The following is a 16,714-nucleotide window of genomic DNA, read 5'->3' on the forward strand; positions in this document are numbered from 1 at the left end:
CATCTTTCCAGCCCAGTGTACGTGTTTCTATGCATGTTCATGTGTACAGGTGCATGTGTACACAAGTCAACTTCTTTTTTTTTTTTTTTTGGTTCTTTTTTTTTTTCGGAGCTGGGGACCGAACCCAGGGCCTTGCGCTTCCTAGGCAAGCGCTCTACCACTGAGCTAAATCCCCAACCCACAAGTCAACTTCTTAACTATCACGCCCTTTTCTTTTCTAAAAGGCCCTAAATCACTAGAGCCATCTTCCTGTTGCTACTCTGCAGTTCTGAATTTAGTTTTCTAAAGTTATTTAACTAAATATTCTGTTCTGAAGATGTTGAATTCAGTAAGCACAATCCAATGCTAAATAGACTATGGTTTATAAAGAGGATGCTGCATGGATAGTACAAGCACTTGAAGACTATATTGTGTCAAGTTGTAGAACAGAAAAGAAGGGTTATTTTATTACATACCAAACTTTGGAGAAGATATTTGCTATAAAGGTCTCATCTAGTAGCTGACCATTGCTGAAATTTTAAAAATAGCTGGAATAATTCATGGACTTCATTTGGGCTTCCCAGGCATCAAATTGTACATTTCTATGGAGCCTGCAGAACAACTTGGCCAATGAGTCTGACCATAATAATGTCCCAGGCTGGGAGTAAGCGATCTCAAGTACAGTGTTCTCTCTGTCTCTGGTCAGCATTTATTTGTCAATGTCTATTTTCTATGATAAGAAAAGCTTTAGTAATTAAGCTTACTACAGTCGAAAGCAAGAGCTGTTTACACATATGTGCACACATGTACATATGGTCTTATCTGAAAACCAGTCATTCTAAATTGTCTGTTTAATCACAGATAATTAAATTTTCTCTAATCACAAAGTTTCTTTCTTAGACTATGTTGTCTTTGCCTCTTCTGTTCACTGCATTAATTTGGCACTCTTGTTTTAAAGGACAAATTTTTTAAAAATAGAGAACTTATTTTAACACTTGTTTTTTAGCTGGCTTTTGGGTTGAGTGAATATGTGGAGATATAGGTGTTTGTGTGCGAATGTGTGTGAGCATGGAAGTAAGATGTTGACCTCAAATGTCTTATCCTGATCTTCATCATTTTTTCCATTGCTTGTGTGTGTGTGTGTGTGTGTGTGTGTGTGTGTGTGTGTGTATGCACATGCGCACAGTATGATGTGCATGTTGTATGTGCATGTTTGCATGAGCAAGATGCTTATGTAGGAGTATATGTGGAGGGCCAAGGTTGACTGAAAATCATACTTTAATGCTCTTATACCTAAGTTAACGAAGCAAGAGTTCTCAAGTTAAAACCAGGTTATTGATTGGCTCACTTTACTGACAGCCATTTCACTAACTCATTTTAGCATTTGTGATAAGTTAGACGACTCTATGCACTGTCTCTCTCTGATAGCCATTCCTTGTGAAGTAATGAATGAGACATTTTTTTACTGGCATAGATGTTAACATAGAAGTTACTTGTATGAGTGATGATGCTTTTGTCCCTGGATTTCTTCTACCTATTGGAAGTACATTTGCCAGATAATGTGAGGCATTTTCCAGTTTTTCACTTTTTTTTTTTTTTCTGGAGCTGGGGACTGAACCCAGGGCCTTGCGTTTGCTAGGCAAGCACTCTACCACTGAGCTAAATCCCCAACATTTCATTTTTCTTGATTTAAAAAAAAAAAAAGATTTGATTGTTTAGAATTGTTGTAAGTTGAGTTGAATTCTTTGAGGAATGAATTGAATAAACTATATTAGATATTATAACAAAGACCACCTAGACAAGAGTTTGCTGTGTTTACTGTGTTTCTTTTGTAGTATAAGATAAACTTGGCAGATTACATTCAGTTTAATGGGCCAGATCTAGCCAACTACCTGTGGCATGACAGCTCCTAAATTTTAAAAAGTTAATATTTTGAATTTAGTGGGGTAGAGGGAAAGGAGTGCATGTGACCTATGATGTCCTATTTTCTCTCTGGTTTAAAAAAAAAATGTCTCAAACTCTGTCCTTGAAGATCAGTTAAGCCTTGTTTTGAAAGTAAAGTGTGAGAAGAAAGAGAAATAGCTATAGTTTGATTTTTACCAAGTAGTAAGTGGGGGTTTCATAAATAATTTACAACAACTGCAAAAGCTGCATATGTATAATTTGTCTGATAGCCATGTTTCTCAAATTTTAGCCAGGTATCGGTATAGTACTTAATACTGGGTTGATTGATTCACTTAATCTGATCTTTATTTATATTTAATTTAGAATCTGAAATTTCCATGTGTCTGTTAGGGTTTCCATTGCTATGAACAGACACCATGACCAAAGCAGCTCTTATAAGGACAGCATTTAATTGAGGCTGGCTTATAGTTTCGAAGGTTCAGTCCATTATCAAGGCAGGAGCATGGCAGCTGGAGAAGGAACTCAGAGTTCTACATGTTCATCAAAAGGAAGCTAGGAGCAGACTGCCTTCCTGCCATCTAGGAAGAGAGTCTCAAAGCCCACTCCCACAGTGACACACCTACTCCCAATAGTGCCATTCCCTGGACCAAGCCTATTCAGACCACCACACCATGAAATCATAATTTAATTGGTTGTTTTTTCTTTTTCCTTTTAATTAAATATAATTTTTGTAGAAAAACTGATTATTAGAGACCAGCAAAATAATTTTATATTCTCTAAATATGTCTGAATGATATTAACAGAATTTTCACATTGTGAAAACTATTGAAATACTTCTTAATGATTTCTAATTGTAGGTTAAATCATACATACAGTCAGCTTTTAAAAGAGACTGAAATTTTACAAACGGACCATAAAAATTTGAAAAGTGTTCTAAATAATTCTAAATTGGAACAAACAAGATTAGAAGCTGAATTTTCAAAGCTAAAGGAGCAGTATCAGCAGCTGGATATCACATCTACCAAGCTCAATAACCAGTGTGAGGTGAGTGCCAACAGACGTAATCATTGTTTCTCCCTTTAGATGAAGACATGCCTAAAAGTAAGGGTTCATAGCACAGCGGCAGCCTGGGTGAGAGAATCACTGGTGTACGTGAAAGAATTGGTAACATACAATTGAAAATCGCTAGTAATTAAGAAAAACTATATTTATTTCATTCTTTGTCATTAGTCATTTAAACTTATATGTCCAGATGTGTTTTGTTTATTTAAAACTGTCTTCGAACTTGCAGCATGAAATTATAAATGAGTAGGAGGGAACATTAGTTTGTAAGCATATACACTGAAATACCCAACAGAGCTCAGAAGGTTCAAGGCATTCATTCTAGCTATGATTTGTAAAAGTCTAAACATATATATATATATATATATATACATACATATATACATATATATATATATATATATGATTCTTCTGGAAAGATAGAGTAAGGAACATGATACCAAATAAGTCCTTAAGAAACAGCAAAACATTTGGGTAAAAATGGAAAAAAAACGTATTTTAGGACTCTAGAACTCAAAGAATTGCATATAGAAAATCAAGGTAGCTTTATTAAAGAGAAATCTTGCCCTTGTGTAGTAGTTGGCTGTGGGAGCATTCTTTACCTTGTAGTTTCTCTGTTTTGCTGTTCTCTTCTCCTTCCTCTTTCACACTGACTTGATTTGGAGCAGAAAGGTCATTCATTACAAGAGGGTGGAGAAAGAAAAGAGAATCAAGTGCAGTTTTTATTTATTATTTTAGGTGTGTGGGAGCTTTGCCTTATATATGTGGTGCCTACAGAGTCCAGAAGACATGAAATTGCCTGGTACTGAAGTTACAGATAGTTGTGAAGGACCAGTTGGGTTTTAGAAATCAAACCTGGACTCTGTTGATCTCTTGAGCCATCTTTCCAGCCCCCATTTTTCTACAAATCTGCCACATAATATTAATTTAGCAAACATGTACAATGTTGATAGTTGCTGCTTGAAGATGTGTGTGTGTACACACACATACATACAGAATAAATAGCCATTCTTCCTGATTTTCTACACCATTTGAAAAGTTTCACATGTTTACTTCTTTTTCCTTTTGATCCAGGGTGGGCAGTGGTTATGAGGGATTGTTTACTGGTAGCTCTGAGAGAACACAGGATACACTGCAAACAAGTAGCATTTCTACTAGGAAGACTGACTTGATTTGGATATACAAAATCCGGGTCTCTGAGAGTCATCAAAAATGAACCTTCAGAGAACCTGAAGTTGAAATACTGGTTTAGATAAATAGACCAATTTCTCAGGACTGGTGAGAAATTGAACTAGGAGTTCTAAGAAATGAGACAGCTGAAGTGAGTTTGGTAAGATAACACATGATCTGGAAGGCTACTCAGCAAAGATTAGAGAGGATGCCGGCCGATTGTCGGAATTTGAATCAAATACTAGTACTTGGTTAGGTGTGAAATATATAAAATTTGGAGAGGGTAGAGATATAAAAGGATAGGATTGAGAAGTAACCTAAGAATGGTAACTAGAGGCAGGGCAAAAGTGTTTATGAAGTACAGTTAATGCTCTGTTTCTTGGTATGGGCACGGGTTACCTAAACACATTACCTGTGATAGTTGACTGAATTATGTATATACTTAATTTTTTTCTCTTTTCTGACTATGTATTTTTTGTCATAACTGGTAGTAACTGGGTTTTTTTGTTGTTGTTGTTGTTGTTCAAAAGTGTGTGGTTAGGCTGAGAAGGTGCTGATATACCATGAAAAATGAAGCCCAAGGGTTCACTTCTGAATCTTTAGTTGGAAGAGACTTGTAGGGCAGTTTCGTTTATGGTCTTCTGCACTCTCTCTTCTTTGTTTTCTGTAACTTCCCATTTTCTAGCAGATCCAAGTACAGAGTGAAAACACACACAGTGCTGGGCCTGGGGCTACCTGAGTCCCTGTCTTAAAAACAAAGCCTTTAAGGAGGCCTGTTTTGTGAACAATTATATGGTCAATTTTTGAGAAGCAACCATGAGTTGCTGAGAAGAAGGTATATTCTTTTGTTTTAGGATGAAATGTTTTATAAATGTCTGTTAAATCCCTTTGGTTCATAACTTCTGTTAGTCTCACTGTGTCTCTGTTTAGTTTCTATTTCCATGATCTGTCCATTGATGAGAGTGGGGTGTTGAAGTCACCAGCTATTATTGTGTGAGATGCAATGTGTGCTTTGAGCTTTAGTAAGGTTTCTTTTATGAATGTGGGGCCCTTGCATTTGAAGCTTAGATGTTTAGAGACTGCCCCACCTGGGGATTCATCCCACATGCAGCCACCAAACACAGTCACAGTCGCTGATGCCAAGAAGCGCTTGCTGACAGGAGCCAGATATGGGTGTCTCCTGAGAGACTCTGCCAGAGCCCTACTGATACAGATAAGGGTACTTGCAGCTAACCATTGAACTGAACAAGAGGGACCCCAATGAAAGAGTTAGAGAATGGACTAAAGGAGCTTAAGGGGGTTTACAATACCAGAGGAAGAACAACAATATCAACCAACTAGACCCCACCAGAGCTCCCAGGGACTAAACCACCAACCATTGAGTACACATGGAGGGGACGCATGTCTCCAGCCACATAGGTAACAGAGGATGACATTGTCCAGCATCAATGGGAGGAAAAGCCCTTGGTCCTGTGAAGGCTTGTTTCCCCAGTATAGGGTAATGACAGGGTATTGAGGTTGGAGTGGGTGGGTGGGAGTGGAAGCATTCTCATAGAAGAAAGGAGAGAGGGTATGGGAGAGGGGAGGGAAGGGAATAACATTTGAAATATAAGTACATAGAGAAATATAAGTATCCAAGAAAAATAAAAAAAAATTTTAAAAGGGGGAAAAAAAAGCAAAATTTCAGATAGAAAAAAAAATAAATGCACTCTTTTTTTTTTTGACAAGTTTACCGTATTTTAATTTTATAATTGTAAATGGACAAAACATGATATAATATTGACAGTTGTTGTAACTACATGTTTATGTATATTCATAAGTAGCATTCTTCCTGGTACCATTTGAGAACATTTTAAATATTTACTTTTCCCCTGTAGGTAGGAGGCATAGTAGTTATTATGTAACTACTTGTTTGTTTGTTTGTTTGTTTGTTTGTAACAAAAACTTGTTTGTTATTGTTCCTTCTAATACAGATCTCTAGGCTTCATTCTAGATCTGTTGAATCCTGATCTGGAGGCTCATAAATCTACCCTAAAAGAAAAGATAGCTTTTAACAATAATTCCTTTGAGTTTTGTACACTTTGGCATATCAAATCAAATTGGTATGTTTCCAATTTTTGCTGACTTTTAACAAAAAGCTGAAAGTAACTGTTAGTACCTGTCTTGGTTAGTTTTGTTGCTGTAAAAAGACAGTATGACAGCAGCATTTAATGGGAGTGGCATGGTGCTGGAGAGGTAGCTGAGAGTTCTACATTTGGATGTACAGGCAGCAGGAAGTGGTATCAACATTGGCTGAGCAGCTTCTGAGACCTACCTCTGTGACCTACTTCCTTGAACAATGTCAGACTTCCTAATAATGCCACTCCCTATGGGCCTATTGGGGCCATTTTTATTTAAATCACCACAGTACCAATCATTGATTAAATTATTTTACTGTCTTTGATCAAGCCAATCCAAACTATTCACAGACTTTTAAGCTTACTTGAAAACATTGCTTGGAAGGAGGATGGTTCTAGTGTTAGAACTAGGTTCTTTACCTAAGTTAATTAATCCTTGGAGCAATATTGGTAGGATCAGGGCTCTCCGCATTGTATTGACTTGAGCTTTAACTAACCTGTTAAGCATTTATTTCTTAGCCATTTATATAGAAGATAAGATTTGAATGTAGCTTTTGAACAGATTTGAAGATAGAAAACACTGATTTGGAACTGTATATATTTGACCCAATATTCGTAAGAATTAAGATACATGTTTATAGGGCTGGAGAGATGGCTCAATGCTTAAGAGCACTGACTGCTCTTCCAGAGGTCCTGGGTTCAATTCCCAGCAACCACACGGTGGCTCACAGGCATCTGTAATGGGATCTGGCGCCCTCTTCTGATGTATCTGAAGACAGCAACAGCGTACTCATACATGAAATAAATTCTTTTAAAAAAGAACAAAAAACCTTTATAAAAAAAGATACATGTTTATAACAAGTAATTTAGCATAGTGTCATTATCGCTAAAATACTCATTTAGTGTTCTGACCAAGGAAGTCTTCCTTAAATACAGTATGTTGTATATAAGTATAAATCATGTTTTAGATGTCTTACTTGATTTGTGTAAAATGGAAATCTTTCTTCAGAAATAAATTTTTTATCTAAACAGTTGCTCAGCCAACTTAAAGGAAATTTAGAGGAAGAAAATCGACATCTACTCGATCAGATACAGACACTGATGCTACAAAACAGAACACTGCTGGAACAAAATATGGAAAGCAAGGATCTCTTTCATGTTGAACAAAGACAATACATGTAGGTACCAAATAATTTTGTATTCTAAAGTAATATGCATTAATATTACTGCTATACCTAGTGGCAGAAAAAAATCTATGCTTGTTTTTCTTGGTGTTTTTACATTTCAGTATGTATTTTCTTATTTAAAATTATCTTGCTGCATGAGTGCACAAGACAAATTTCTGGTGCTATAGTGGACTGTGTACAACTAGTATTTCCATTTGTGAGGGAGAACACACTGAGTCTTATAGTAATAAGCCAGGTAGTGAATTTGGAGCTCTAAACAATCAGACAGAATCTGTTATTCTCAAACTATTGAGAAACAGCAATTTTTTTCTTATATAAGTAGTAGATCTCAGGGTGATCAGGGAACAGTCTTTTGGACCTAAACATTCTCAAGATTCTATTACCAGTCATAAAACATACTTTCACAACACCATGTGAGACCCTCAGGAACATGCTGATTCGTGAGGGAATCAGGTCCCTTTTGCCCATTTGTAAATTTGCTCCTTTGCATCACCAGTTATAGTATATATCCTATTCTATTCTCTGAAGATTTCCTCTCACTTCATGGTTTTGTTTGGTTGATTCTGTTCTGTTTTGGGTTTTACTGTGCTGCTGCTGCTGCTGTTGTTGTTGTTGTTGTTGTTGTTGTTGTTGTTGTTGTTGTTGTTGTTTGGTTTGAAACAGGATCTCACTGTGTAACCCTAGCTGGCCTTAAACTCACAGAGATCTACTGCCTCTATATCCTGAGTGGCGGAGTTGACTAGAATGTCATGCTTGGCCCATAATATCACTTCGTAATAGAAATTAAAGCATCTTATTTCCTCCTAAGGAAAATATTAACCCGATGCTCCCTTCCTGCTCCTGTTTGCCTGTATCCAGACTTTAGACTTCTCATCTTCTGTTTCATCCTATTTAAATGTTTAATTTTCACATTTTTTATGTTTGTGTTTTGTGTCTATGGACATGCACTCACTATCGCTTGTATTTTTATGTTTGTGTCTAGTGTCTATGGACATGCACTCACTATCGCTTGTATTTGGAACTCAGAAGACAACGTGTTTTTCTCCTTCCACCATGTGGGTTCCAGGAATCAAACTTGAGGTTAATTGACAGAGTTAAGGCTAGGCAGAAAGAACCTTTGCTTTTACCTACTGACCCATTTCATCAACCCTATAATATAGCCCTTTTTTTCTTCTCCCCGCTATCCCCCACTACTTGTTTTTAAGACAAGGGTATTGTATAACCTTCGCTGACCTGAAACTCATTATGTACATCAGCCTGGCTTCCAATTTCTGAGTAATCCTCTTATCTCTACTTCCTGAGTGCTATGATTATAGGCAAGAATTGTCACACCTAGTTTAATATAGCCTTTGTCTTCAAGAAGATTTATTATTGGATGTTTAAGATAGAAATAATTTCCCTTTTATAGGTGCCTGCTATATTTCCATAGTACTTCATTTGGTTGTTATTATTTGGTTATGTAATAGTCACTTGTGTGTGTATGTCCTCTTACCTACTATTATATTACAAGCAAAGCAACCTAACTATTCATTGTTATAAAAACTCCATGCCTTCCTCATTATAAGTGGTCATAATTAGTTGTTGTGTAAATAGTATTTTTGGCATTGAATGCTTTTTTAAAAGCCTTGTTCTGTAATCTATGATGTTTCTGTATGTAATAAATACTACTAAGATTATGAAATAAATATAGAAAGTGCATAATAGAATGTATTCATCCATTGAGGGAAGGATGTCAGAACTAAATCTTTATGTAAGTTAAGTGTCTTAATTAGGGTTTTATTGCTATAAAGAGATACCATGACCACAGCAACTCTTTTTTTTTTTCTTTATTAACTTGAGTATTTCTTATTTACATTTCGATTGTTATTCCCTTTCCCGGTTTGGGGCTAACATTCCCCTAGCCCCTCCTACTCCCCTTCTATATGGGTGTTCCCCTCCCCATCCTCCCCCCATTACCGCCCTCCCCCCAACAGTCTAGTTCACTGGGGGTTCAGTCTTAGCAGGACCAGGGGCTTCCCCTTCCACTGGTGTTCTTACTAGAATATTCATTGCTACCTATGAGGTCAGAGTCCAGGGTCAGTTTATGGTCTTGACCACAGCAACTCTTATAAAAGAAAACATTTAATTAGGGCTGGCTTACAATTTCAGAGGTTTAGTCCATTATCATCATGGCAGGGATCATGGTGGCTTACAGGTAGACATGGTGCCAAAGAAGCTGAGAGCTCCACATCTTGATATGCAAGCAGCAGAAGAAGACTTTGAACCATACTGGGCGCAGCTTTAGCATGTGAAAAAGCCTGCCCCCACAGTAACACACTTCCTCTAACAAGGCCACACCTACTCCAGCAAAACCACACCTGCTAATTGAGCCACTCTCTGTGGGCTAATCATTCAAATACATGAGTTTATGAGGGCCATTGCTGTTCAAACATTAAGCTTGAGTAATTCAACCTAAAGGGAAAGAAATCTATCTGCATGTAGATGTGGTTTCAAGATTATTTACTGTATCTGTAATTGTTAGAAAAATAAATATGCAAGTTTTTGTTTATGTTTAATAAAGTATAATTCATTATAAAAATGTTTGAGATACTAAAAGTTAGAGAAATAGTGTTTGTATAATATCTATTTAATAAAAAATGTTGAAAAGAATAACATGATGAAATTATACTGTAGAAGATTTCAAATAAATCCTATTGAAGAATTGAAACTTATAAGTTCTGCTTCATTTATTTTAAGTACATTTAAAGGAGAAATATGGAAGAAGCTCATTGTTACTTCTTAATTAGGTCTCATTTATCAATAATGGTTTCTGTGTTTATGTTCTGGGAAGAAGTAAGGTAATAGTCATAAAGTCATTGGATAAAATATTATGCATATTCTAAAATGTAATTTCCATTTTTATAGTGATAAATTAAATGAATTGAGACGACAGAAAGAGAAATTAGAAGAAAAAATTATGGATCAATACAAATTTTATGACCCATCTCCTCCTAGAAGGTACCACTAACCGAATTTTAAGGATGTTTTAAAGAAAACATTATTTGTAGTATCATTAAGGCTTATAATTTTATGAGGATTATTGTGGAACTTTAGACTAAGAATTCTTTTAATTCTATTAGGAGAGGCAACTGGATTACTCTAAAAATGAGAAAGTTGATAAAGTCCAAGAAAGATATTAACCGGGAACGTCAGAAATCTCTAACACTAACACCCACCCGCTCAGACTCCAGTGAAGGATTTCTTCAGCTGCCCCATCAAGACAGTCAAGACAGCTCTTCAGTAGGGTCAAACTCTTTAGAAGATGGCCAAACCCTGGGGACAAAGAAGAGCAGCAGTGAGTGCTTAAGTGCCTTAAACAGATTATTGATTTAGAGTTCTCTTTTAAAAGATAATTTCCAACAGTCTTTTAGTTTGAAAGATATTTTAACTTTATGTTTATAAAAGTTATTGCAGACTACAATAGTGTACATGCAGATATACAGATAACCATCATTGTGCTAGTAAGGTAAAATATTATAAAAAGAACATTCAAAGAAGAGCTTGGCTACATCTCCTAAAATGTGCTGTTAAAATAAGCAAGTCTTTCCTGTTTATACTCACAGAGTAATTAATTATAAAGATAAGAAATAAGAATAAGGGCTAGAGAGATGGCTCAGCAGTCAAGAGCACTGAACCTCTTCAGAGGTTCAATTCCCAGCAACTTCATGGTGACTTAACAACCATCTAGTGAGATCTGATGACCTCTTCTGGTGTGTCTGAAGTAGCTACAATGTACTCATATAAATAAAATTAATTAGTTAAAAAATATTTTATTGTGTTAATACTATAACTTAAAATAGGTATTTTACAGTGAGCTTTTTGCTCATATTCTTTTATAATATTAAATTGGAGCAAAGTTATATTAGGGAAATAAAGAAAAAAATAATTTGAAGAGGTCTTACAGAATTATTTAAAGATAACTGAAGTCTCAAAAAGTTATTGAGGGATACTTGCTATTAGACTCGGAGGTCCCAGAAAATGTGCCTGATACAATTTATAGACTTTTTAGTTCACTTACTAGTATGTGTTTTAGCAAAATAAATCAAAGTAAGAGGCTCAAAAAGTACATATTTTAAGAAATAGAGAAAACAATTCTTTATTAAGCTTTTGAAGATGTCTACAAAGTTGGTTTTGTATTCTCATAAAATATTTGAAAAACTGTATACTCTGATCACACCATTGTCAGTGTCACTAAGTTCTGAACACATACAGGTAGCCAGGTGTGGTGATGCACACCTGTAATGTCAGTGCTGGGGAGAGGTCAAGGCCAGCTGGTTACATAAAACCCTCTTTTTAACAAACAAGCAAACTTTACTATTCTTTTGAAATAAAAAGTAAGCAAAGGCAACCTGTGCTTCCCCCGCGGGTTGCCTGTCTATGTAGCTCTCAAACTATAACAATGTTACAGCCTTGAGTAAAGTGTATCTGAAAGGAGTTAGTATTTGCACCTGGCGCATATACTTCACAGAACAGTTTTAGCAGCCTAGATAGTCAATGATTACAAAAGTACAGATGCACATATAATCTCTAGAAACACTATCATTCTTTAGTTTCACATAGGATGATTAATTATTATATAGGATCTTTTTCCATCTAGCTTTGTGTCCACCTAATTAATAAATACTAGTATGGAAAGATCATCAAGTTTTCCTTTACAGGTAGCTAATAAATCATTTTTATCTTCTACTTTAAACACTGTCATCCTATTAAAAATGTAATGTGCATCCTTAATTATTTTAAGTTACAGGAATATAATTTAGACACAAACACACACACAGCCTTTTTATATGTCATTCTGTCTGTCTAAGGTGTAAGTCATTCTTTCTTATTCCATCCTGGAACATTCAGGATGAAAATAAGAAGGAAACAATATTCTCCTCTCCTACAGTTGTTCAACTTTTGATTTTGTTTTAAATAAACACAAACTCAACAAGACTAATGTTGCCTAAATCTAAGTATGCTTCAGGAAAAGAACATTGTATGTCTCCAAACATAATTGCCATGAGAAGGCCACATTCCTGACAGTTTTACAGTTCTTTTTTATCCTGCCCATTTTGGAGGAATGTCTGTCTGTCATGTCAGTAAAGCAGTCTTTGAAAACAGCTGAAAACAGAAAAAGGAAAAAAAAGAAAAGCATCTACACATGACATGTGCATGCAGCAACCATTCAGCTTTGTTTTAGCCAAGTGTCCATTTTCACGCTGTTTCAATCATTCCTGTTTTGTCATTGAGAATAGCTGTGTTTACCAAGCATGAAAAGATATGTCAAATTAAAAGGTTTAAATAAGTCTTGACTCTTCCTCACAGAGTCAACAAGTGAAAAGCTATTTTAACTTGCACATCTTTCAATAGATGCCAATTTATCAGAGAAAAGCTTTATTTGATCATTTACATGCTAATGACAACCTTCTGAGAAAGAACAGTTATTAAGGTTGTGTATAATATGTTTTCATGTTGTTTGCCTAAATGTATACATTTTTATGTTAAGTCATCCTAAGGTATAGCTTAGTTTTTATTCTAATGATTCCTCTACTTGAGCATTAATTTTTTAAATCACAAAAAATTTTTGGGAGTGCTTCATTTTTTTTACATAAACCCACCCTATGGGCCCTTCAAAATATGTGCCCTTTTAAATTTGTTGTTTTAGTATGTTATTTTACATACATAAGTGTTTTGCTTGCCCTTATGTATAGTATCACATGCATGCTTGGTGCCTGACACCCTGGAACTAGAGCTACAGTTGTGAGCTGCCTTGTGGGTGCTTGGAGTTAAACCTGGGTCCTCTGGAAGAGCTGCCAGTGATCAGTGTTCAGAACTGCTGAGCCATCTCTCCAGGCCCCAAATACCTTTAAATGCTGTATTTCCCTTCCATTTTGCTTGTTTGGGAGTTCATTTTTGTTAGCTTTCTCAGAACCTGGTGCTAACACTTATTGCTGATACCAAACTATTCTTTTTTCCTCCTTCTCACAACATACGTTTTGGAAAATGAGCCTGATATACCTGCTGGTTAACCTTTAGGAAGACTTTTGAAAGAATGTGTATTCCACAGTGCTGCTCAACAGTGCACTAGATTCTAGTTCAAATCAGTATTTCCTGAATTGAGTATTAGGAGACTAAAAAAAAATTAAGGTTTTCTTTTTAATTTATTTGCTTTAAATATCTGACCACCACCATAATTTTTGGTTGATATATGTGTATTAACTATATGTAAGTATACATATAGATATACACATATATATTATTAAAATTCTCCAGTGGGATATGGATTTTCCTAACTTTTTTTAAAAGAAAGCCTTTAACTTAAAATGTTTAAAAAAAAAAATAGATGCCTGTGAACCTTGTAGGATTCATCCTTTATAGTATAAGCTGCCCATAGCCTAATTTTAAAAGTTTACTTTTACAGTTTAACTAGGGAATTTGGTTTCTCCCTGAGTAATTCTAATCAGTTCCTGTTTTTATAGGACTGACAGTGCTCTCAGAATACATGTTCCTCATCATTGTCTTCAGTGCTTTCCAAGTATTTACAGACCCAGGGTGCATGCTTCCTGTTTCACTGCCCTCAGCAGCATGAGGGCATTAGCTGTAATGTAGCATACATAGCTGAGACCAACATTCATTCCTGTCCTTAATTTCAACATTTAACTCCCATCTGTTCTTCTCCCTTTTTTCTTTCATTTCCCTGTTTCTGTTTTTCCTCATGCTCTGACATTAAAGTGGTTGCACTGAAAAGACTGCCCTTTTTGAGGAACAGACCGAAGGATAAAGACAAAATGAAGGCCTGCTACCGTCGTTCCATGTGTAAGACTTTATGACAGCTCAGCCTCTTTCCAATGACTACACTGGCTTCCACCACTAATTTCTCACTAACTGTCTCTGGACTGTACTAATTTCCTAGTTTGCAAAGTGCAGTCTTCCTTTAATATGAGGAGCTGAAAGAATATTTTTTTCAAAGAAGGCATTGAATTTGCATTATATGTATACTGCTCATACATATATATGCATATGTTTAGTAATACAAGCAATATACCTGTAAAGGTCCAGTGCTTTCAAAACTGGCAAAAACAAACTTAATTTTATATGCCAGACAGATTTTTTTCCCCAAAGAAGTTTACTTAAGGAAAAATATAACAAACCCTTTAGCATTAGGAACTTATTTCCTTAATGAACCTAATTAAATAAATAAATGAATAAAGTGGCCTATAATACTTGAAAATGTTTGTCATTCTTTATGTAATAATCTTGGCTTTCTCTTTCGAAGTGATACGGGTAATGACACAATGTTACTTTGAGTATCTCTTTCAGGTTCTTTTTTATTGGTAAATTTACTTGATTTTTAAAGATGAAGATTTTATTCAGTAACCTGCTCTGACCAAGGACTCTTTCATTTTCAGTAATGAAACTGTGTAAAATTGCTCTCCATCTTATTTCATTCCATTTTTGTCACCACAAAGCTGCATTATGAAGGCTTCTAATCATTTTCACAACATAGCAAAAAGCATGGCAATTGTACATAGTAAAATTCCTTTCTGTCTTTGAAGGCAGTTGGGGGCATGGGGATTGGAAGAGAATTGAAATTTGTCAGTCAGCCTTTGACCTCATTTCACTCAGCTGAAAGCATGTCATTACTCAAATGGCTTTATTAGTTACAGTCGTGGGCCCATTTGCATTAGTTCATAGATAAAAGCAGATCCCTTATAATACAAAGTAGAAAGAAGAGCCCGTCCATTAACCATGCTGATTCATTTGCTTTCATTTGCATCCCAGCCATGAATGACCTGGTGCAGTCCATGGTCCTAGCAGGAGGACAGTGGACAGGTAGTACTGAAAATTTGGAGGTCCCTGATGATATTTCCACGGGTAAAAGGAGAAAAGAATTGGGAGCTATGGCCTTCTCTACTACAGCCATCAACTTTTCAACTGTCAACTCTTCTGCAGCCTTCCGATCCAAGCAATTGGTTAATAATAAAGGTATAGGCCATCTGCTGTTTGCACTGTGGTGTGTAACTATTGGCGATGGGAGTTTTAATCTGACTTCCTGTGTGCTTTTTCCCCCAAACAACCTGAAATAATTATCAAGCCATGATATAAATTTGACTTTAGAAAAATGTCAACTTATTTCAAACCTTTAAGATACTATGTAAATAATCAAAATCTTTTCTAGATCTCCTCGTGTAATAAATAACTTATGAAGTTACATGAAATAAAGAAGAATATCAGATAAAGAGTGGAAAAGCGGCCAGGTGGCTATGGCGCACACCTTTAATCCCAGTGTGTAGGAGGCAGAGGCAGGCAGATCTTTGTGAGTTTGAGGCCAGCCTGGTCTACAAAGTGTGTTCTAGGACAGCCAAGGCCACACAGAAAAACACTGTGTCAGGGAAAAAAAGTGGAAAAGAGGAGGGGGTGGCATGTTTCTTTCTTAAAACCCCAAAGCACATAGACAATACTGGTTTTTGCTTTGCTTTACAGTGTCATGGGGTAGATTATTTTATTGCTTCTAGTGTTTTCTGAAACAAATCAATTCTCATCAGAACTAATTTTGTCTAGTTCCAGTTTCTGCCTGAGTCTATGAATACATTAAATCAAGATGTATTGTGTGTGACTAAAAAAGTTTTCATATTCTGTATAAATATAATGAATTTTTAGTACAAAATATATTTATATCCATTTTGCTATTTCATGTAGATACTACATCCTTTGAAGATGTAAGTCCACAAGGTATTAGTGATGACTCTAGTACGGGATCAAGAGTTCATGGTAAGTGAAGAATGTGACTTGGATGGTGTACATTACATACGGAATGGAAGTGCAGAGACTCATGCTGAATAAGTGAATGTGCTTCATCCATTTCTCCCAAACTAATACTGCATTTTTTCCGTTTAATATTTTTGTTTCATTTGAGTATTCTCTTTTAACTAAGGTCATTTACAAAGTATGCCTACGTAATCTTTAGGGGTAATTTTGCTACCACTGTCATAAAAGATTAATTTTAATAGTTGCATTTTACCACTGGGTTTATTTTGATGAAGGATGAATATTATAAACCAAACTTTCAGTATTACAGTATTTTAGCTTTTTTAATTCCTATTTGGAAAATCGTGTTTTACCAAATAAAATTATTACTAGTAAGAAATGCATAACATGCTAAAAAGAACTTAATTAGTAAGCAGCTTTTTAAGAAGTATCATAGAGCAGCATTAGCTGTACACCTTCCGTAATACAGAGAAGAATAAGATGTATGAGGCTAAATAGATAACT

General features: G+C 35.7%; 1 protein-coding gene across 4 annotated transcripts in view; it reads left to right on the forward strand.

Moving 5' to 3' along the window:
• Positions 1-16,714, forward strand: part of Ccdc88a (coiled-coil and HOOK domain protein 88A) — a 154,720-nt gene that overhangs the window by 126,740 nt on the left and 11,266 nt on the right. For 2 of the 4 annotated variants that reach the window (XM_087583636.1, NM_001427796.1), the window contains 7 exon segments: positions 2,742-2,928; positions 7,266-7,411; positions 10,325-10,417; positions 10,540-10,754; positions 14,174-14,257; positions 15,224-15,427; positions 16,142-16,213. In XM_087583636.1, coding sequence (XP_087439762.1) covers positions 2,742-2,928; positions 7,266-7,411; positions 10,325-10,417; positions 10,540-10,754; positions 14,174-14,257; positions 15,224-15,427; positions 16,142-16,213 — 1,001 coding nt within the window. 4 annotated transcript variants of the gene reach the window in all.

Source organism: Rattus norvegicus, chromosome 14, assembly GCF_021556685.1.
Source record: "Rattus norvegicus strain SHRSP/BbbUtx chromosome 14, alternate assembly SHRSP_T2T, whole genome shotgun sequence".
NCBI classification, from domain to species: Eukaryota; Metazoa; Chordata; class Mammalia; order Rodentia; family Muridae; genus Rattus; species Rattus norvegicus.